Here is an 18,929-nt window from a genome sequence, read left to right as displayed (position 1 = left end):
TTGATACATTACCTTGTGCATCTTCATCGGTTAAAGATACCACCCATGGATGGAGGAAAAGTACTTCCAGAGAAGATGCCACATCTACATATGAGACAGATAAGGCACGTGAAAATGATACCACACTTCAGTACTTAGAAGTTTCGTGATTACTCAATGGCTTGGATCTTGCAAGTCCCCAACCGAGGAGCTTCCCTCACTCGGGAACTTAGGGGAGCACTGTTTATACCATACTTGACCAATCCCGAAACTACTGAGCACCGGTCAACGTTATACCGTCAAGGACCCAGAAGAGCTTCCCTTCAACCAGGAGGCCAATCACAATGCGACACGTGTCGACATCAGAAGCCAATCACAGCTCGACACGTGTCAACATCAGAAGCCAATCACAACACGACACGTGTCAATGTTAGAACAAAACTAGAAACTCTCTTCTATAAATAGGGATCATTCTCCCACAATAATCTCTAATGTCATTTTGTACTAAACTATTCACTAGAACTCACAAAATGAGAGCTTGAACCTATGTATTTGTGTAAACCCTTCACAATTAATGAGAACTCCTCTACTCCGTGGACGTAGCCGATCTGGGTGAACCACGTACATCTTGTGTTTGCTTCCCTGTCCTTATTCATTTACGTACTTATCTTCACTAGTGATCGAAGCAACCAAGCAAAGGTCACAAACCTGACACTTTCTGTTGTACCAAAGTCCTCGCTGATTTTGTGCATCAACATTCTCTAAATTATTTAGGGTTGTCTTAAGGTGACGTCATCGACACTTTGAAAAATTATTATACACTTTACGTGTATTTGTTGGAGAGTGTACGGTAAGGTACATTAAGGTACATAATCTCTCACATTTTGTTAGAGAAAAAATGATAAACTTTATAAGATGAAGCCACAAATTTCATCCCCAAAAACAAACCATGTCCAAAATTAAACCAACCCCTTGACTGCTATGAAAACAATTGGACTTCAAAGTAGGGCAATTAAAAAATTTCACCCAATTGAGCACCTCTAGCTCAAAGTTTGAGTCGAAATAGGTAAGTTGATAATACAATGAATTGTGGGACATGTTTTTGACTTAAAGTTGGGGTGAGTTTTAGGCCCCGTTTGGGATTGAGGTGTTTTTAAAAAAAGCCACTGTGAAAAAAAGCTGAAGGTCATTTTTGTGTTTGGTAAACTGAAAAAAAGGGCTTATTTTGGAAGCTGCTGTGAGAATAAGCTGAAAATCAAAGGATAAGCTGAAGCTGCTATTTGCTGCTTTGAAAAAAAGCCAGTTTTTTCAAAGCACACGGAGTTACAGTGCTCCTTTAATGAAAAGACACACTATCATCCTGATTTTTTTTCCAAAAGCACTTTCACAAAAAAGTTTACCAAACACTCTACTGGCTTTATTTCACAGCCGCTTATTCTCACAGCACAGCCGCTTATTCTCACAGCAGCTTTTTTTCAAAGCACAGCAATACCAAACCAGCCCTTAGATGGATGGAATTGAAAAAAAGTTTTATTCCAAAACTTCGGTTCATATCGGATACATATTTCCAAAAAGGTTTTTTTATTCACACTCCACATTTTATTGAATACACCATACATGCTGAATACACTCTCCATCTACCTTTTCAACTACAATTCTAAAAAAAAGAAACAAATGGTACAACTAATGTGCCTTTAGCTTCGATTTTCAATTATTCTTCCGGTCCTACCACTTGAGTATTGAGTTACATCATGACCTTATTAACTAAGTTTATCTTAAGTAAAAACACCATAACACTAAAGGTTGTTGAATAATCTTCAATCCATTGCATGTCAAATTGAATATAATCTCGAAGAAACATGTCACTCTGATCTTTCTTCCAGCATTTGAACGCCAACATACCTGCCCAAAGAACAAAATTTGGTGTGGGAAAAAGAACAACTATATATTCTTACACAAATAAAAAAAAAAGCAATTTAAGGACTTAGTTAAATATTTACTTAGTTGTATTATGTACAGGTAATTTCTTGTGGTTGTGTACTTAAATGCAGTACATGTAACATGCATACCTGCCCAACATCATAATAGTGGCTTGAGGATTTGTCCCTGGTGATAAATTGAATACAGATCCATCAACAACACGTAATGCCTTGATCCCCATGACCCGCAAATCTTCATCAACTACCTGTCCGACCAGGCATCCACCATGGTAGTGCCAAAATGTGGCTACTGTATCTCGACAAAAGGTTTCAAATGATGCATCGTCTGACTGATTCACTGGTAAAGGCAATCCAAAAAAGTTGAAACCTTCTAGACCTGGCAAATCTTGAGCCTTATACGGTTTCAGTGAGTTTGTTTTTAATAAATCACCCATTTTCCTCACGGCACTAACACAACGAGAAAGGTCTGCCTCCTGTGCAAAGTAGTTGAATTTGACATTTGGAGCAACTTTGACATCATAGGATGATTGCAGATCAAGAGAACCATAGGACAAGGGTCCTGGAAATTTGACAACAATGTGCCCGAAACTTGAATTTATGGTCATGGGAATAGTTGGACTAGGGAAAAGACTAAAGGCCTGTCTAGAAAATGGCAAGCCGGAGAAAGTCTCTATGTAATAATCACTTGTGATACCAACGACCTGTGCAGTAGAAGCTTCTACTTGAAACGGGGGCAAAATGGTAATGTAATTACGAGGATTATCACGCATAAACTGCCCAACGTAAGGTTGTGGGTGAACAACTGGGATTTTACGAGATGAAAGGTAAGATTTTGGGCCAACACCACTAAGTAGTAGAAGTTGAGGACTTCCAATTGCACCTGCACTCAATATAACCTCACCCTTACCACGTATCAATGCCCGATGAGACCTCCCGTTAGAATCACTGTATATGATTCCTTTAGCTGACAAACCTACATAAAATCGTTATTAGAATTGGACATATATTTAATTTACAAGTAAACATAATAGATTCAAATCCTTCAAATATATCAAAGATTCTCTCTTTTTAATGCCATTATATATTCAATTTTTGTTTTATGGAAATTTTGTTGAGAATGAATGCTATATTGATTGAATGATGAACCTTGCATAGGCTTATAAGTAAATTGGGTTACTTCCCGTATAGTTAATTGGTTTTATGTTTGAACCTCAACTTTCTTCAAATTTAAATGACCTATAATTGTATATATCAAATGTGTTTGGATACCTGATGCTTTGGAAGAGAAAATGATCCTCTCTACTGTGGCATGGATTGCAACTCTCAGGTTTTTTGGATGTCCTTTATTTAGTAGTTCCACAGCTCCATGTCTTTTTCCACGATCGTCAAAGAGCGTAGCCGTGACTTTACTTCCCAGAATGTGATCCAAAGTCAGTCCATTGTCTGGACGAACACCAGCTTCTAACATTGCATCTTTCACAACAGACTGCCAGTGTGTTACATTCGGACGGAATGCTACAGTGTTTTCAACCCATTCATATGAATTATTGACTAAGTTCATGTCCAATTTAATTCCTGATTTCTGGTAAAATTCACCGTCGGCTCTTGAGTATATACCAATATTGATCATACTTGACCCGCCTAGGATCCGTCCTCTTAGATTAGCTACACCATCTTCTGATGTGAACCTCTGGGCCGGCGTCTTACCGTCATCTTCTTGCATGAAATTTGCAAGAGTCTCATTTTGACGCAACACATTTGGATATGCTGATGGAATATTGCCCCTTTCTAGAAGGAGCACGGAGTAGTTTGCAGATAAAGTTGTTGCCAACGGGCACCCTGCCGTGCCCCCTCCCACAACAATGTAGTCATATTCTTCTAGTAGTGGTAGATCAGTTGCGTTACGTACAAATTTCACGTAGCTAAAATCTGCATTATATGAACAAAAGAGATGAGGAAAAAAGTTTATAGAAGGAGAACTGCTTTTTATTAAATTTATTTGTCATGTAAGTTACTTTGAAAAACCAATGGGACTTTCAAACTATATTTACCAAGGTCATCAGATGGATTGGCGAATGAGGGAACCCCTGGTTGAGGGCAGAACCCAAAAAAGTACAAGAGCAATAATATAGCAGCCGTTGTTGATTTCTCCATATTGTTTTTGAAGCTAGATATACGTCTTTCTATCTTGAAAATAAAATATATACAAAAAAAAAGGTTAGTTTCATGGCAGGTTTTTTTTTTTATATAGAAATAATAACACGCTTATTGATAATATCTGGTTATTCTAAAAAAAATAATTGAAATTTGGAGAATAAGTAATGAAATCCTTGGCCATGATTGAGAACATTTCACAATGCTCACAGATGACTCATAAAATAACGGTAAGTTATTTTAAAGCATGCATATATATCATCATAAGAGGCGATATTTACCTCAGACCAAAATATTGCCCTTGGTTTTGAAGCTATTTCCAATAACTCCGTAAGCACAATGGATGGATCTTGATATAGGAGGACTCCGATTCCTTCTTATATAGATGCCCGGTAGGCACCTGAAAATATGTTTGGGTGTCAAGTTTTAGGCATCTGTCACTTTCTTCTCTGTACGAATTTTAATTCTTCAGTTCTCATGACTCCTAATTGGTTGGTTTTGAACAAAGATACAGCTGAAATATACCGTTATTTAAGACACGGAAGGCGGCGATTAGAAACTGACCAGGATACACAATGCAATGCATTTATCCGGTTCACCCTTAATTTGGTCCATTAAGTTGGCTGGTATTTTTATTATAATAATGGAGAAGTTACACATGTGTTATAATGAGTTTGGTCAACTAAATAATTGAGTCTCACAAGTGTAGGAGAGGACTCCTCTATATGGGAGGGACTGATGTAAATTAGCTTGCAGAAGAGACTGAAAATCAAGCCGAAAGGCGCAAATCGAGCAGCAAGAATAACGCTTTATAGATTAATTTGAGCTTCAATGTTTGATTTGGAATCATTACATGTCGTTTCAAAAAGACTTACAATGCACATCAAACTCATTGCTATAATGTGTTAACATTTCGAAGAAACGGTTGTTTTTTATTTTTTGTTACTTGTTTAATTGTACTCCTATTTTCTCTCATAGAGTTTCTAGGGCTATATACAGGAAGACGTACCATAGATAAAATGTTTAGCGTGTTATCTTATCAATTGTCATTCAATTTTGTTTGAGATTTTCTAATTAATGCTTTATGATAAATTTCGGTAATATTTTGTTTGGTTTATGTTCTCGAATGTGGAATAATGTGGAATTGTGGTCATTCTCATTCATAACTTATCCCAACATATCAAAACTTAATTTATAGTATTTTAATGTTAAAGAAGTTACGTAATTGATATGTACGGCTTGATGAATGCGACAGGCCTGTATCCTCTTAATCGATGTACATAATTCCATCTAAGAGAAAAATGGCGAGGTATATTATATGGAATTGTGCAAGTTCGGCGTTGAAACTAAACTCTGTTATGTATCTAAGGCAGCGTCGTGTGCTTACCTTTCCACCTCTGCACTTAGATATTTGGTGGCTTGGTGGTTCCAAGTTCAACACATTTATTTATTTGTTTATCAACATGCATGCATTTTTTTTTCCAAAAAATAGAACTATTTGCATGCCCCGTTTGAAATAACAATTGAAACTGTGATACTATATGGCCTACTAATTGACTTTATATTCACCCATGAAGAAAATTACGACAATATTTAGCCTCAAGTGTCATTGAATAATCCGATGAGGTATTAGATGACATATTCACCCATGAAAAAAGTTGTCGAAGTAGAAATATTTACTTGCCCCGTTTGAAATAACAATTGAAACTGTGATACTATATGGAGTAGAAAGGTATACCGGGAAAACATAGCTTTATTGATAGATAAGCAGAAACAAAACAAAGATGTCTTTACATAGAGAAAGACCAAAGCAAACCCTAGACTAAAACCCTATTACTAACGGGCTAAGCCCAAAATACCAAACATTAAAATAAAACTAAATAATAATATTTTCCAACACCCCCCCCCCCCGTCAAACTCATAGCGGTACACGACATGGGTTTGCCAAATTAGATGTGGATGTAAGACTCTAAATTTCAGTGCCAATGCCGATGCGAAAAAACACAACCATGCTAATGCCGATGCCAACTTCAAAACACCACCATGTCAATGTCGATGCCAACTTCAAACTACCATGTCCAATCATCCTTCCTAGATTCAAATTTTGAATCAATTTCAATATGCAAAACAGCAGATGCTCCTCCTTTCTGTGGAAGTTCATGTTGCTGAGACAACTTAGGACATTGGGATTTCCAATGCCATTTCCCTTTACAATAAGAACACTCATCCATGGCAACCCTACGAGACCTTGCCGCAGCAAATGTTGAAGTATTTAACGATGATGAAGAAAGCTTATGCGACTGCACACGAACTTCTTCTACTTGTAACTCATTAAGAACAGAATCAACAGATGGAAAAGGAGTTCGATGAAAGATGGAGCTACGGAGTGTCTCGAACTTATCCCGAAGAGGCATTAGAAATTGAACAAGACATTGTTCTTCTCTATATTTACAATGGAGCTTGACAATGCCGAGTTCTTCAGGCTCAGTTAATGCAAGTTGATCCCAAAGATTGCTCAGTTCATTGTAAAACACTTGAATACTCTTATCACCTTGTTGGATTGTACAAATCTTCATTTCCAATTGATACCTCTTAGCAAAATTGGCCTTGGTATACAACTTTGCCAAGTGATCCCAAACTTCCTTAGACGTTGAGAACTTAGCCAGTTGCATTCCAATAGCCAAATCAACAGAATTATTAATCCAAGTAATAATCTTTGAATTATTCATCTCTCATGCAGCAACCAATTCAATATGTTTCTCATCTTTAGGGTTATTTGGAATAAAAATCATTCCAGAAACATAGCCCCACAAACCTTTTCCAATCAAAAAATTCTTCATCACATATGCCCAATACACATAATTATTTCCATTCAATTTCACACCAATAGCTTGTAAGGAATCGTCCTTTGCAGATGCCATGACAATATTGAGGAACAAGGAACACGATAACTGGTGCAAATGCATATTAAAGGTGCAGTGTACCTGGTGTAGATGCAAATCAAAGGTGTAGTGCAGACGCAGATGCAGCAAGCAGATGGCCGTCCGGCAACGGTGCAGATGCAGATTGATGCAAACAAATCCAGACTGATCCGAGCATACTGATGCAAAATCAAGATGCGACTGATGCAAACTGATGCAGACTGATCTGAGCAGGTACAACTCAAACCGGTGTAGGTAGGTTGCAGTCGCAGGAGTCCATATAGGTGCAGCGGTGAGGAGTGATCTAGTGCGATGGTGGCTAATCAGGCGGATGGCACGGTGGTTCCCGAGATAGCAACCTTGCTCTTGATACCAAGTTGAAAAGTATACCGGGAAAACATAGCTTTATTGATAGATAATCAGAAACAAAACAAAGAGGTCTTTATATAGAGAAAGACCAAAGCAAACCCTAAACTAAAATCCTAATACTAACGGGCTAAGCCCAAAATACCAAACATTAAAATAAAACTAAATAATAATATTTTCCAACATATGGCCCACTGATTGACTTTATATTCACCCATGAAGCAAATTAGGACAATAGTTAGCCTCAAGTGTCATCGAATAATCCGATGAGGTATTAGATGACATATCCATGCTCCGCCGCACGATCTGACCTGCAGGTTTAGACCGTGACCGTGGAATGTTTGACGTTGTATGAAAGTAGTAGATTGGTCATTGGCCGTGATATGACTTGATTTTTAGAAGCAGATGAGCTGCTGTTGGGCAAAGATGGAGACATTGCCATCGCCCAAGTGGAAGGTGGTTATGATAGACCTGAATAGGGTTAGCTCAGGACAAAGGATTACAGAAAACAATATAACAGACGTTTGAAGTATTTAATTTAGAAATGTATAATTTAACAGGACAGATCCTTCGTTCCTTGGGGAATCTCTCGTTTCTCAAGAGGTCTGATGCATATATGAATAAACAAAATACCATGTTTTCAATTTAGCTATCAATGGAAAAGTCAACCAAAACAATTCTATAAATATTACTAATTCAAATTAATTACATGATTGTCACTTAATTCTACCATGTTTTTCGACCGAGCAACTTTTTCTTGAAACCGATTGATCAAATTTTCCGGCGACCAACATGACCTTCAAATTTTCAAGCGACCGACAACTTTTTTTAGTCTCAATGTCACTCTTTAACAATGACCTTCAAAAGAACAAGCTAAGTAATGAATTTTCTCATAATTTCTCTAGTTTTATTGTAATTACATGTGTGGAAAAAAATAAACTCACACAACAAAACATAATTGAAAATGAAAAAGTTGCACGTATTTTTTTAAGTCATTGTGTAAAAGTGACTTGAAAATTTTCAACGACTAGAGAAAATTTGTAACCAAAAAGACTCTGGTCGACAAAAATTTTTGAAATTGGCACTGGTGGTGTATGGATCGCGTGCTATGGGAACAAAAATATAAATGTTTTTATGTACATGTATTTATTCACAATTTTTAGAAGGGATTAGTGGTATTTTTCCTTAAACTCTTTACTGAAAGGTGGTATTTCATCTGAATTTGCTTTACTTTTTAACTTTTAGGGTTGTGGTGTTGTTGTATGCAGCATCCTATTGCGATCAAAGAAAAGATAAGTCCTATTCTTTATTTTGTCTAAAACAACTAAAACAGAAAGCCTTCAAGTACTATAGAATCTTCTTACACAAGTTTTGATGTAATGCAAATTTCTGTTTCTTGGCTGTGTTCCAGCAGTGAACAAAAACGAGTTCCTTAACTTACCTGGAGATTAACAACTTTTAGCCGAGGGTTATCGGGGGCCGAGGGTTATCGGGCAATGACGGTCTCAGAAGATACTTCTCCTCCACATACTAATCCAAACACATAGTACTCGGAAAAAAACTGACGGTACAAACAAACTGATAACATCAACAATTCCTTAATCAGTGAGTCATGAGAATCGCATGGACAAACATATATGGACCTCGAGTGCAACGATAAATGCTCTTAACCAACTGACCTACAAGCCTCTCCCTTTGTCCTATCCTTTTATCATAAACTTGGCTACTGCCATATGCCTCCTGTTTAGGGTACGTAGTAGAAAATTAAGGTCTATGAATTCCTCCTTATGGTGTTGTATTCCCCCATTCATGCCTTTGTGTGTTGCGATAAAAAGTTGATTTAAATCACATTTATTAGTCTTTTCTTCTTCAACTCACGGTGTCGTGAATTCAAACCGCTCATTCTCCCTACTGTAAAATATCGTTTGTATTAGGAAAAAACGCTAATTCAAATTGTTTTTATTTTCATGTAGCTGAGATGAAAAGTGGGTTCGGCCCACCAATATACTTGCTGGTGGGCCTGAGCAAAGTAGTCCACTTTCTTCTTCTTTCGTTGAGAAATCCTCCCAAGAATTCCGAGTTCTCTGTTCTACTGTCCAGGTCAAACAAACACAAAACCCAGCTCTCTTCTCACCCCAAAAATGGAAATTAAATAAATAAAAAATATTAAACCAGCTCTCCTTATGAATTCATGCAACAGAGCTAATTGGTGGGCTGAGGAATCGAAGCCCCCTTCACCTCACCGCCCTCAATTTCCATCAGAGTCACATAGTTGACTGTAAATTCTGCTTCTTTCTTCAATCTGCTTTTGCTTTCTGCCCAATTGTCAAAAGCACTTTTTTTGCATGTGGGATCTTCTAATTCCGAGAAAATTGCAGTTTCAGAGATCCCCAGATTCCCCACAAGCTTAATCTGCCAGAAAAGCACAAAACCCAGGTGGGTTTTTTGTGCTGGAGTTCTGAAATGGCCAACTGCTTAGAGGAATTGGATAATGCAATTGGTGAGTTTTGAGTTTTTATTCGATACCCATGTTTCCATTTGCCTTTGATAATGGCTGCATGTTTTAAATTTCATTTCTTTTTGTTACAATTTGATTGGCCTGTAGTAGCTTACTAGATTTATTTTTGTTCTTTTTTATGCTGTTAAATAGCAAAATTGCATCAAAACTTTCAGGAATTGAGGTACCACCTTGAGAAGTCGTTCTTAGAGCAGGGCAGGGCCCTGTTGAAATTTGAAGCTCAGTGGAAAGATCTTAAGAAAGATCACAGCAGAGAAAATGAGCAGCGGCAGGTTCACCTGCAACAAATGGTATATTCTTATTGTTCTCTCAACTTGAATCAATTTAACTTTGGTTTTTCATATGGTGCATTTTCGTGTCAGTTTCATAGTGATCTGAATTTTAAGTTAGTGCATTGCCATTGGGATTTTTCACATTTGTTCAAGGCTTCTAGTTGTTCCAGTACTTATTTGATGTTCAACGAAAATAAAAGGATCTATCGATGCTCCTCTCCCGCTTGGTTCTGCCTCAAACTTGTACAAAGTAATCTTTCCAATAGAAAACTATGGTTGAACTGAGTTTTTAGGACTTTCCAAACACAAAAGAAATAAACGAGTTTTTTTTTTCTGAGATTTTTATATAGAAATTTGATCACACACCTTGTCAATCCAAATTTTATCTGAACATATTCCAATTAAAAGGCATAACTGAATATCTAGGGTTATTCTGTCATATCGGGACTGTTTAGGTACATCTTTTGTTCGTGTCGAGGCAAATGCAGTGGTGGGTTAACTTCTGTCAACCCAATGCTTGTTTTGTCGCTGTTGTAATCCTCATAATTCTTGCTGTTCCATTCCCTCATCACTTGGGGCGAGTGGTTATCTAACATCGTTTTAGAGTCTTGTTTGCAAGAGGAATTGGGTTCAAAACTTTTGATCTCGATGCCTGTTTCTATGCTGTGTGAATGGTGCACGGTCAGGCTGCAATATTAGGTTCTTTTTCTCCTTCCATCTGTTTGTACCTCCACATGCTGCCCATGCTGCATGTGAGGGAGGGTGTAAGCTTGGCATCCCTTGTTCACCCTTTCCCTAACATCTTAAGCTTTTGGGATCAGGGCCTGTGTAATCTGTATGTATGGTAGAAGAATCTGAATATGGCATGTTGTATGCTTTCCCAATTAAAACTTCTTGCGGGGAGATTCAATCAATGGAAGAATATTTATTAGGCTTTGTTACAGTTATGATATGCATCTAGCTTCCCCCCCTTCCCTCCCTCCCTCCCTCCTTATGATATGCCTTGTGTTTGAAAATACCCCATTCCATCAAGTCTCTTGTGTTTCTGTTAACCAAGTTGATGTGGCATTTACGTGGAAAAAAATTATGTACATTTTGTTATATTTTTATTATCTCATTTCCTTATTGTGTTTCTTTGTGGTATTTAATGGTGTTGAATGTACTTCGCTAAAGCATTTGAATTAACACTTTTGTCAGCATCGATTTTTCTAATATTTGATGTCATTTTCAAGGACCCCAGATCTGTTTAGCAAGCTTCAAAGTTCATGTTATAGTGACAAATTCCCCTTCTACACTTTGTCGGAAAATAATCGAAGGGGCAGAAAAAGTTTATGTGGCTGCTTAAAATGGTTGAAACCCCCCAAAATTAAGAGAATAAATATGTACCTATTTATTTAGAAAATCAGACACATAAGAGAGCAGGAATGGAACAATGCGTAGCCCAGGTCATCTCAGGCATAAAAAATAAAAAAAATCATTTCTGGCTGTATGTTTTAGCTTTTTAACCCAGCCTACTCCACTACCACTCAATTCTACAGTTCTTTTCTCCCCTTGTGCACTACTGATAGATCAACCGCCAAAGATCGTGAATGGTCTGCATTCATTAGCTGTTAGCTTCTATACTACTCCATTGGAAAATGATTTTAGGGGATAAAATGAGTTTCAAGAAATAAACTCATGGCTAGTCCATTGGAAAATGGCTAAGGCATTCATTAGTCGCCAAATGCCCCAAAGGCATAACCCTTTCTGTTGTCGTGTACGCCTCCGCCCTATTTTTTGAGGAAGGGTGTAAACCTCTTATGCAATGACTATAACTATTATATTTTTGCTGTGTTCCAGGCCTAAACAACAGTATTAGGTATGCAACTTCAAAATATTAAAATAACAGTAAGAAGCTGGAAGAAAACCCCTTTATCCCCCTGAAAGATCGTCTGAAAACATTGGAAGAAAATTCCTTTTAGGTGTCTCCTGTATGGGAATTTAGAAAAGCTCTTCACTGCAACCCATGATATTTCTGAAGGAAAACAGTGCCTTGGACAAGATTTCGGCAACAACACACTAGCTTGGAGGAGGTTTCAGTTTCATCCCACTAGTTTAGAGGAAGCTTTATTGTTTTTACCTCTCTCTTTTCACATTTCTTCTTCATTCTTCTAGTGTTATTTGGTCTGTTTTTTTGTGATTATTTGGAGCTTTTCTTTGCTAGTCTATTTAGCAGGTCTATGGCGTTTCACTCCTATAATTTTGATGTGCTGATATTTTGTTCTGCTGAAAAGATATTTGGTATGGGGTTGATTATTACGGTTCAAGGCATATGCTTTGTGTCCACCTGCGCTTCTGAAAACGCCAACTCAGATTACATCGATCACTGCATGCATTGCATATCTGTATTGTATGCTTGTTATTCCAAAATTAATCTCAAACGGTAGACAGCAGTTACGTACTGCATTTCCGCAACCTTCCAGGGTATCCATAGAGACTTTATCCCTGCATGATAGAAGAATCCGAAAATAGCTGTTAGCTATCAAATTCAACCAATGGGAGAATATTTATTATGGATTGAGTTTACGTCAATCCGTGGATGCATTGCATGTTGTTGTATTCAATGTATGGTTGTTCATGTCAAAGTTAATCACCTTCTTTCAGGGTTTCTCAATACCATCAAATGGGACAGAGCACTATGCTTCTGCAAATCCGAATGCTGCCTCGTGGAGTAACACTAGTGCTCGGCCGGCTGGAAATGCTACTCCTCGTCCTTCTGGAAACGGTACTCCGAAACTGCATTGTGAGATATGCAATATTTATTGCGACACCAAGGATGTACTCAACAAGCATAAACAGGGAAAAAAGCACAAGATGAATTTGGATAAGTTGAAGGGCAAAAAGATCCCTGGAGAAAACAGTAAGAGGAGAGCAGCTGATCAACCTCCAGAGGATTTAGAAACTAAGAGAAGGAAGGTTCTTGAAAGCGGGGCAGCACCCGACGCTTTAAGGACTTGCGCTTTATGTAATGTGGTCTGTCTTACTGAGACGGATTTCAATAATCATCGCTCCGGACAACGGCATGTTGAGGCCGCTACTGCGGCGAGGAGGCATGGTGCTGGTACAAGTGGAGCAAGCAGCCACTGGCAGTCGCAGTGGAGATATCAGGATTGGAATTCATAACTAGTAGGACTTCTGTGAGGCTCTGAGCTTCATAACCAAATTATTTTTTCTTACTTTTTGTAACTAATTGCCTAAAAGATCCCAAGTCTCAAACTTCAGACCCATTTGGTAATCATTTCAGTTTCCGGTTCAAGTTTTCATTTTTTGTGCTACAAATAGAGGAAAAGTATGAGGATATGGAAAAAATGATGGAAGAAATGTGTCGGGAATGATGCACAAACAACAACAAAGCCTTTTCCCATTAAGTAGGGTCGGTTATATGAATCCTAAAACGCCATTGCGTTCGATCATTCGTTACGTTTTTTGTTAGATCCAAGTACTCAGTTTTTTCTTAGTGTCTCTTCCAAAGTCTTCATGGGTCTTCCTCTACTCCTGGGGTCCTGAAACTCTGTCTCGTGATCGCATCTTCTAACCGGAGCAAACATCTTCTGTCTTGGGAATGATACACAAAATGAAAATTAAAAACCTCACTTTCAAGGTTTGGTTTTCAACTAATCTCCTTCCTTTCTCCGTCCTCCCTCCCTCCACCTTTGTTCGTTATAATTTCTCCCATATACTTCCCGTCTTTATCTAGCACAAAAAATGAAAACCGAAAACCAAAACGAAATGTTTTTCAAACAGACGATTGAAACAAAAGGCCAAACCTTGAAGTTGAAGCTCAACCAATTTGAGAGGAGGAAATTGGCTATTGCGTAAGGTATCCAAAAGCTTTACTGCATTGTAACTTTACTTTTGGTGTTGGAATGGAATCCGAAAATGTTTGTCCTGTGAAGTACAGAAGAAGATGGAGAATAACTTCACCATACACACAGCCCCAACCCCACCCATGTGCAGGTTTGGTATTGATTTGACCCATTTGGAGTCATGGGTTCACTAATGGGAAGCTTCCCCTTCATCATATGTTTCGAGATTTAGACGCTCTTCTTTTAACCGTCCGCACTTTCAAATATAATGTTTTACTCATTCATTTGCAAACTCTTTTTGAAATGGACCGGAAATTTCTCGTTCTAGTTTTTTTCTAATGCAAATGTTTGTCTTTTGATTACATTGGAAAGAGAACGAATCGTCGACCTATCCTAATCCTGATTCATTTTTCCAATCTCTTCGTCGTTCGGGCAAACCCCGAAATCCTACAAATGCTTTTGCTTATCCATGATAAACACAATCACGTAAAGTTTGTTGAATTAAGCTAAAATTAGCAAAATGCCAACTGAAAGAAACCAAATGAACAAAAACAAGATTATTACAAATACACATCTCATGCATATGAATATATTACAACTTTAATTCTAGCAAAATATTAATATGGTGCGGGCTACAAATTCTCTGCAGCCGCCTCAACCTCTCCTCCTCCTACAAATATAATTCCCAAATTACCCCTTTCACTTAGTTACTTTGTCATACCCATATTACTACTCATCACACCCACTCACAAAAGTCACACCAAATCCCACCAATCAAAAAGTCAAATTTGCCCCTGAAACACTCTCACATTCTCCAACACCCCAGTCAAAAACAGCATCTAGTAGAAAAAAACTTTAAAAGTGGCGGGAAAATCATAAAAAATATGTTGACTTTTGGGGGTCGTTTTTCAGACTCTGAAGTTCTTGCCGGTGAATGTTTGACCGAACTGCCAGTTGGCCGGGACGATGTTCCAGGAGGTGGAGGTGCGTCGGTCACTGCCTGTGACCCGGAAGGACAGTGACTGACCAACCAGAACGGAGTTCGACTGCCAGTTCTGGCCCCAGTTGCGGCTCATGCTCATCCAGCCAGTCCCGGCGCCCTTCACGCTGACCCGCACGATATCCCCAGCCCCCGCGACGTTGCTGATCAGAACCAGGTTGAAGTAACGGAACCCGTTGATCGTGAACCTGATTCCTCCCCGCTTCCGGCATGGCACCCTGCGGAAAAAAGTCAAAAAACGTGAGGGTAAATTCGGACTTGGCAATGTTAACGTGGATCGCGGACCGCGTTTTATGGTGGGCGCGAATAAATGAGCCAATGAAAATTGAACACTAAATTGGTCTTTTCACGTTCATCGACGAGTCTCGGACTTTTGGGGACTGTGCTTTGGTATGGTCTCTGGTTTTTCTACGTAGGAAACTGTGAACTATTTGTAGTCGTATGATTTACTGGTCAAAAATGTACGTACGGTGCAGATCTTGTCGTAGACCAAAAAGACCATAATCCAAGATAAAGAGGTAGGTTTGGTAGCTAATGCAAGTTTAGTGGAACCATAAGTCAAAAGTTTATTTATAATTTGAAATGTTAATAACAACTCTATTTTTTAAGACGTTGAACTCGACTTAAACTTGGATAACAGGGCAGACGCACAACACTGACTAACAGACTTAACCGACATTTGCACCACAGCTTCTATTTGTAGTCGTATGATTTACTGGTCAAAAATGTACGTACGGTGCAGATCTTGTCGTAGACCAAAAGGACCATAATCCAAGATAAAGAGGTAGGTTTGGTAGCTAATGCAAGTTTAGTGGAACCATAAGTCAAAAGTTTATTTATAATTTGAAATGTTAATAACAACACTATTTTTTAAAACATTGAACTTGACTTAAACTTGGATAACAGGGCAGACGCACAACACTGACTAACAGACTTAACCGACATTTGCATCACAGCTTTCTTAAACCTCATAAGCTCACAGTTTACACAAGCGATGTAAACATTGTTTTGCAATACAACATGTCAGACAATCTGATAAAATACGTTTACATTGCACGACTAGAACGCGCATGCGGATCTAGTGGACAAGAAAAGGCCTAGAGTTAGGCCAAAGGATGACATAATAGCAACTGAGACACTTTCTTGAAATCTAGTAGCATATGTTAAAAACTAGGGTTTTTTGGGGAGTTAAATATTCCTCATGCCATGCCCATTAATTTGCTTTCAGCATTTGGGACCAATTGGGAAAAATTCAAACTTTTGAAAGTGACCAAAAAAGGACCAAAGAACCAAAAATTAACTAACCCATTAACTACCATAAGAAAGAATCAACTAAAAATATCAAGAATTTGGGGCAACAAGTCAATTTCAAGTGAGCTCTTTCCACATAGTCATTAAATAGATTGATTGAATTTTCTATAGTGTTTCGAGTATCAGATAGTTCGAGTTTTTTAACCATTTGATATTTGTTCAAAGATATAAATAAAAACAATTAAAAAGTCCAGAATATTACTCAGCATACCATAGACATTCTACAAAAGCAATTAAAAATCAGACCAGGATCCAACTCACTTGTACCATAAGTGTAACCCACAAGACTGGGAAAGGTTAGAAAAAGCTTTAAAGGAGAAAAGGAAAAGTAGTCTAATTTGTTTCATATGAAAAGAAATTATATTAGAAATTTGATACCCTATTGGATAGAGTGTTAAATTTCTATCATGTCTCTCGGATTTGAAACCCTTATTTTCTAAATTATTGTAAAGAAATTAAACTTTTTCTCCTTCATTTTAATAATAGTAAATTAAAAAAATAAATGAAAAAGAAACACTCACACTACCAATATTGGGAGTGCAAAAGTTAGTGGCAGTGATGGAAAATAGATGGATTTCCAGTACAACTATAAAGCAAAAAGTGGTCTAATTGGAAATTCCGGAAACTGCATTTTCATTGGGCTAAAAAGTTAGAAGTATTGTTTTATAACAATGACATCTAATCGTATACGTAAGTTAGGTCAATTAGTTCTTTCAACTCACGGTCAAATCCGTTTATATAAAAAATAGTAGTTAATTTAGTAACAAAAGTTTCAAATACTTCCAAATCCAAGACTTTTACTCTAAAATTGTTAAACAAAATAGCCAAACCTAAAAAAATAGAGCAAGAAAACAGAGAACAAAACAGAGCATAAAAAACAGAGAACAAAAACAGAGGATAAAAAACAGAGATGTGAGCTTCACTAACCTACGGTAGGCAACAGGGACGATCCCAGCTCTGTACTCGGCAATCTTGAGGAACATGGGCATGGCGAGGTCGAAGTGGGGCCTAGGAGGGTTGCACCATCCGCCATTGTCGCTTGGTTGGGCAAAATTGGGAGGGCAAAAGTTAGTGGCAGTGATGAAAATTGATGGACTTCCAGAGTGGCACCATCGGGGGTCGTTTGAACACTTGATCTCAAAGCAGGCTCCGCAGCTGAGGCCATTGTTGAACAGTGCCGTGCTCAGGGCCCCGGTGTTAACTCCGTACCCCTGGCTGTATAGATTTCCATATCCACAAGCCCCACCTTAAAAAAAAAACAATTTTTTAGTTAGTTAGTTGACAATTAAGCTTGATTAATATCTTTGTTGTAGATCTTTAAAGCGTTTTGTTTGATTTTGTTAATGTAACGATATTTCAAACCAATCAGGTAATATCACGTGAGAATGCAATAATGCATGTAGTGCATGGTAGTTAGGCAGTGTCACGTGAGAATGCGATAATGCATGCAGTGCATGATAAGCTTGAGATATTAGAATGTGGGATTTCTGTGAACATTATGAAAAAAAATGAAATTTTGAGGCAAAGGGCAAATGCAGGGTTTGGTGACGTATACCCATGGTTCCGGAGGCGTCGGAGCCGCCGTAGAAGGTGGCATGAGCGCCTTGCCATGCGCCACCGGTGTAGACGCCCGGAATTCTTGCTTCAGCCACCCACATTAGCGAGATTAGTAGAGTGGCAATGCAAGTAGAAACACTCACCACACCCATTTTCTTTTTCTAAATTTTCCCTAGAAACAAACAGAAAATAGAGAGAGAGAGAGGGAGAGAGAGGAGAGAGAGTCAGTAGGTACTGATTGGGTGAGGGCTTAAAGGAGGGGTGGTGGACTACTTATGGAGGTTGGCTCCAGACTTGGGACGTCTTCAGGGGCTATTTTTGGAATTTCAGATTAAATGAAAAATAATAATCAACTCAATCCCATTCTCAATTTTTGGGGCGTGCATATTATCAGCCAATCGGGCTGGCTTGTACGGATAAGTGTGGGACCTGCTGCACCTCCATACGTTATTCTCCCATTTCCCAATCGGTGGGAGGTTGAGTGTTGCACGCTCTTATGCGCGAGTGGCTATCTTTCTTGCTATTTTTTTCCTGGAAAATTTATTAGGGGTTGTTCGATTTTCCTTGTTCCACACCTAAAACTCGTCTTGCTTTGTCCTTTGTCAAGGCACATTCTCACCATGCACTTGCTCTTCATACGTAACCACAAAAGAAGTATATGTACCTCCAAATAGAAATTAATTATAAATAGATATATTTATACATGTATGTATTCTTGATTGAACGAGAAAAAAAATATTACACACGGTTTAGCTCCTCCTTAAAGTTGTCATTCTAAATTTTTTCTTATTGCAGTTTAACGAGAAAATTTATTGTGTATCGGCTCTATCAGGTATACTCGTTACTTAACAATTACTAACATAGCAACTCATCATCATAGTTTCTAACTTAAAACTTTAGTCTCATCCAATCGAACCTATGATCTTTGGCGGCACAGGGATAAGTTCGCCCTAGCCACTAGGCTACCCAAGAGTGGGTAGTATCCCTAGTCTTTGAATCGTGTACGTAATGGAACTTAAATGACATGCGAAGCAAGTATACCTAATGTGACTTCACAAATGGAGAG

At 38.2% G+C, this 18,929-nt stretch overlaps 3 protein-coding genes across 7 annotated transcripts in view; 1 reads left to right on the top strand and 2 right to left on the bottom strand.

Annotated features, from left to right (window-relative positions):
• LOC126616885 (uncharacterized) overlaps positions 1-13,445 on the top strand; it is a 57,843-nt gene extending 44,398 nt beyond the window's left edge. Inside the window, exons 1-4 of one of the 4 annotated variants that reach the window (XM_050285014.1) lie at positions 9,420-9,638; positions 9,739-9,860; positions 10,011-10,168; positions 12,794-13,445. In XM_050285014.1, coding sequence (XP_050140971.1) covers positions 9,824-9,860; positions 10,011-10,168; positions 12,794-13,312 — 714 coding nt within the window. In that variant the 5' untranslated portion in view covers positions 9,420-9,638; positions 9,739-9,823 and the 3' untranslated portion in view covers positions 13,313-13,445. Of the gene's footprint in view, positions 1-9,418; positions 9,861-10,010; positions 10,169-12,793 lie in introns of those variants that run through there. The other 3 variants (XM_050285017.1, XM_050285016.1, XM_050285018.1) reach the window with 3 other exon arrangements.
• Positions 1,544-4,521, bottom strand: LOC126616875 ((R)-mandelonitrile lyase 1-like). Of its 2 annotated transcripts, none has more exons than XM_050285005.1 (5): positions 4,355-4,521; positions 3,971-4,106; positions 3,189-3,848; positions 2,049-2,892; positions 1,544-1,881 (listed from the first exon to the last, which is right to left on the bottom strand). In XM_050285005.1, exons 2-5 carry the CDS (start codon positions 4,071-4,073, stop codon positions 1,842-1,844), a joined length of 1,647 nt encoding a protein of 548 aa, XP_050140962.1. In that variant the 5' UTR covers positions 4,074-4,106; positions 4,355-4,521; the 3' UTR covers positions 1,544-1,841. The 2 variants fall into 2 exon arrangements, with proteins under 2 accessions (XP_050140962.1, XP_050140963.1); XM_050285006.1 differs by having other exon boundaries at positions 3,971-4,102; positions 4,355-4,440.
• A 1,107-nt stretch (positions 13,446-14,552) lies between the features above and the next one.
• Positions 14,553-18,116, bottom strand: LOC126616884 (expansin-A6-like). Its single transcript, XM_050285013.1, has 3 exons — positions 17,862-18,116; positions 17,234-17,552; positions 14,553-15,213 (listed from the first exon to the last, which is right to left on the bottom strand). Exons 1-3 carry the CDS (start codon positions 18,013-18,015, stop codon positions 14,904-14,906), a joined length of 783 nt encoding a protein of 260 aa, XP_050140970.1. The 5' UTR covers positions 18,016-18,116; the 3' UTR covers positions 14,553-14,903.
• Between the last annotated feature and the right edge of the window lie 813 nt (positions 18,117-18,929).

The sequence above is a fragment of the Malus sylvestris genome, chromosome 3 (genome assembly GCF_916048215.2).
Source record: "Malus sylvestris chromosome 3, drMalSylv7.2, whole genome shotgun sequence".
Classification (NCBI taxonomy): domain Eukaryota; kingdom Viridiplantae; phylum Streptophyta; class Magnoliopsida; order Rosales; family Rosaceae; genus Malus; species Malus sylvestris.
Note: the sequence above shows the minus strand (reverse complement) of the source record. Positions and strands in the feature narration are given on the sequence as shown.

What these genes read in the sequence shown, in the direction of transcription:
- LOC126616875 (XM_050285005.1), bottom strand. Translation starts at nt 4,073, where the DNA reads ATGGAGAAATCAACAACGGCTGCTATATTATTGCTCTTGTACTTTTTT. An exon ending in TTTCTCTTCCAAAGCATCAG is followed by an intron (nt 2,893 to 3,188) that starts GTATCCAAACAC and finishes GATTTTATGTAG; the next exon opens with GTTTGTCAGCTAAAGGAATC. An exon ending in ACTATTATGATGTTGGGCAG is followed by an intron (nt 1,882 to 2,048) that starts GTATGCATGTTA and finishes TTCTTTGGGCAG; the next exon opens with GTATGTTGGCGTTCAAATGC.
- LOC126616884 (XM_050285013.1), bottom strand. Translation starts at nt 18,015, where the DNA reads ATGGGTGTGGTGAGTGTTTCTACTTGCATTGCCACTCTACTAATCTCG. An exon ending in CGACGCCTCCGGAACCATGG is followed by an intron (nt 17,553 to 17,861) that starts GTATACGTCACC and finishes TTTTTTTTTAAG; the next exon opens with GTGGGGCTTGTGGATATGGA. An exon ending in GTCCCTGTTGCCTACCGTAG is followed by an intron (nt 15,214 to 17,233) that starts GTTAGTGAAGCT and finishes TTTTTTCCGCAG; the next exon opens with GGTGCCATGCCGGAAGCGGG.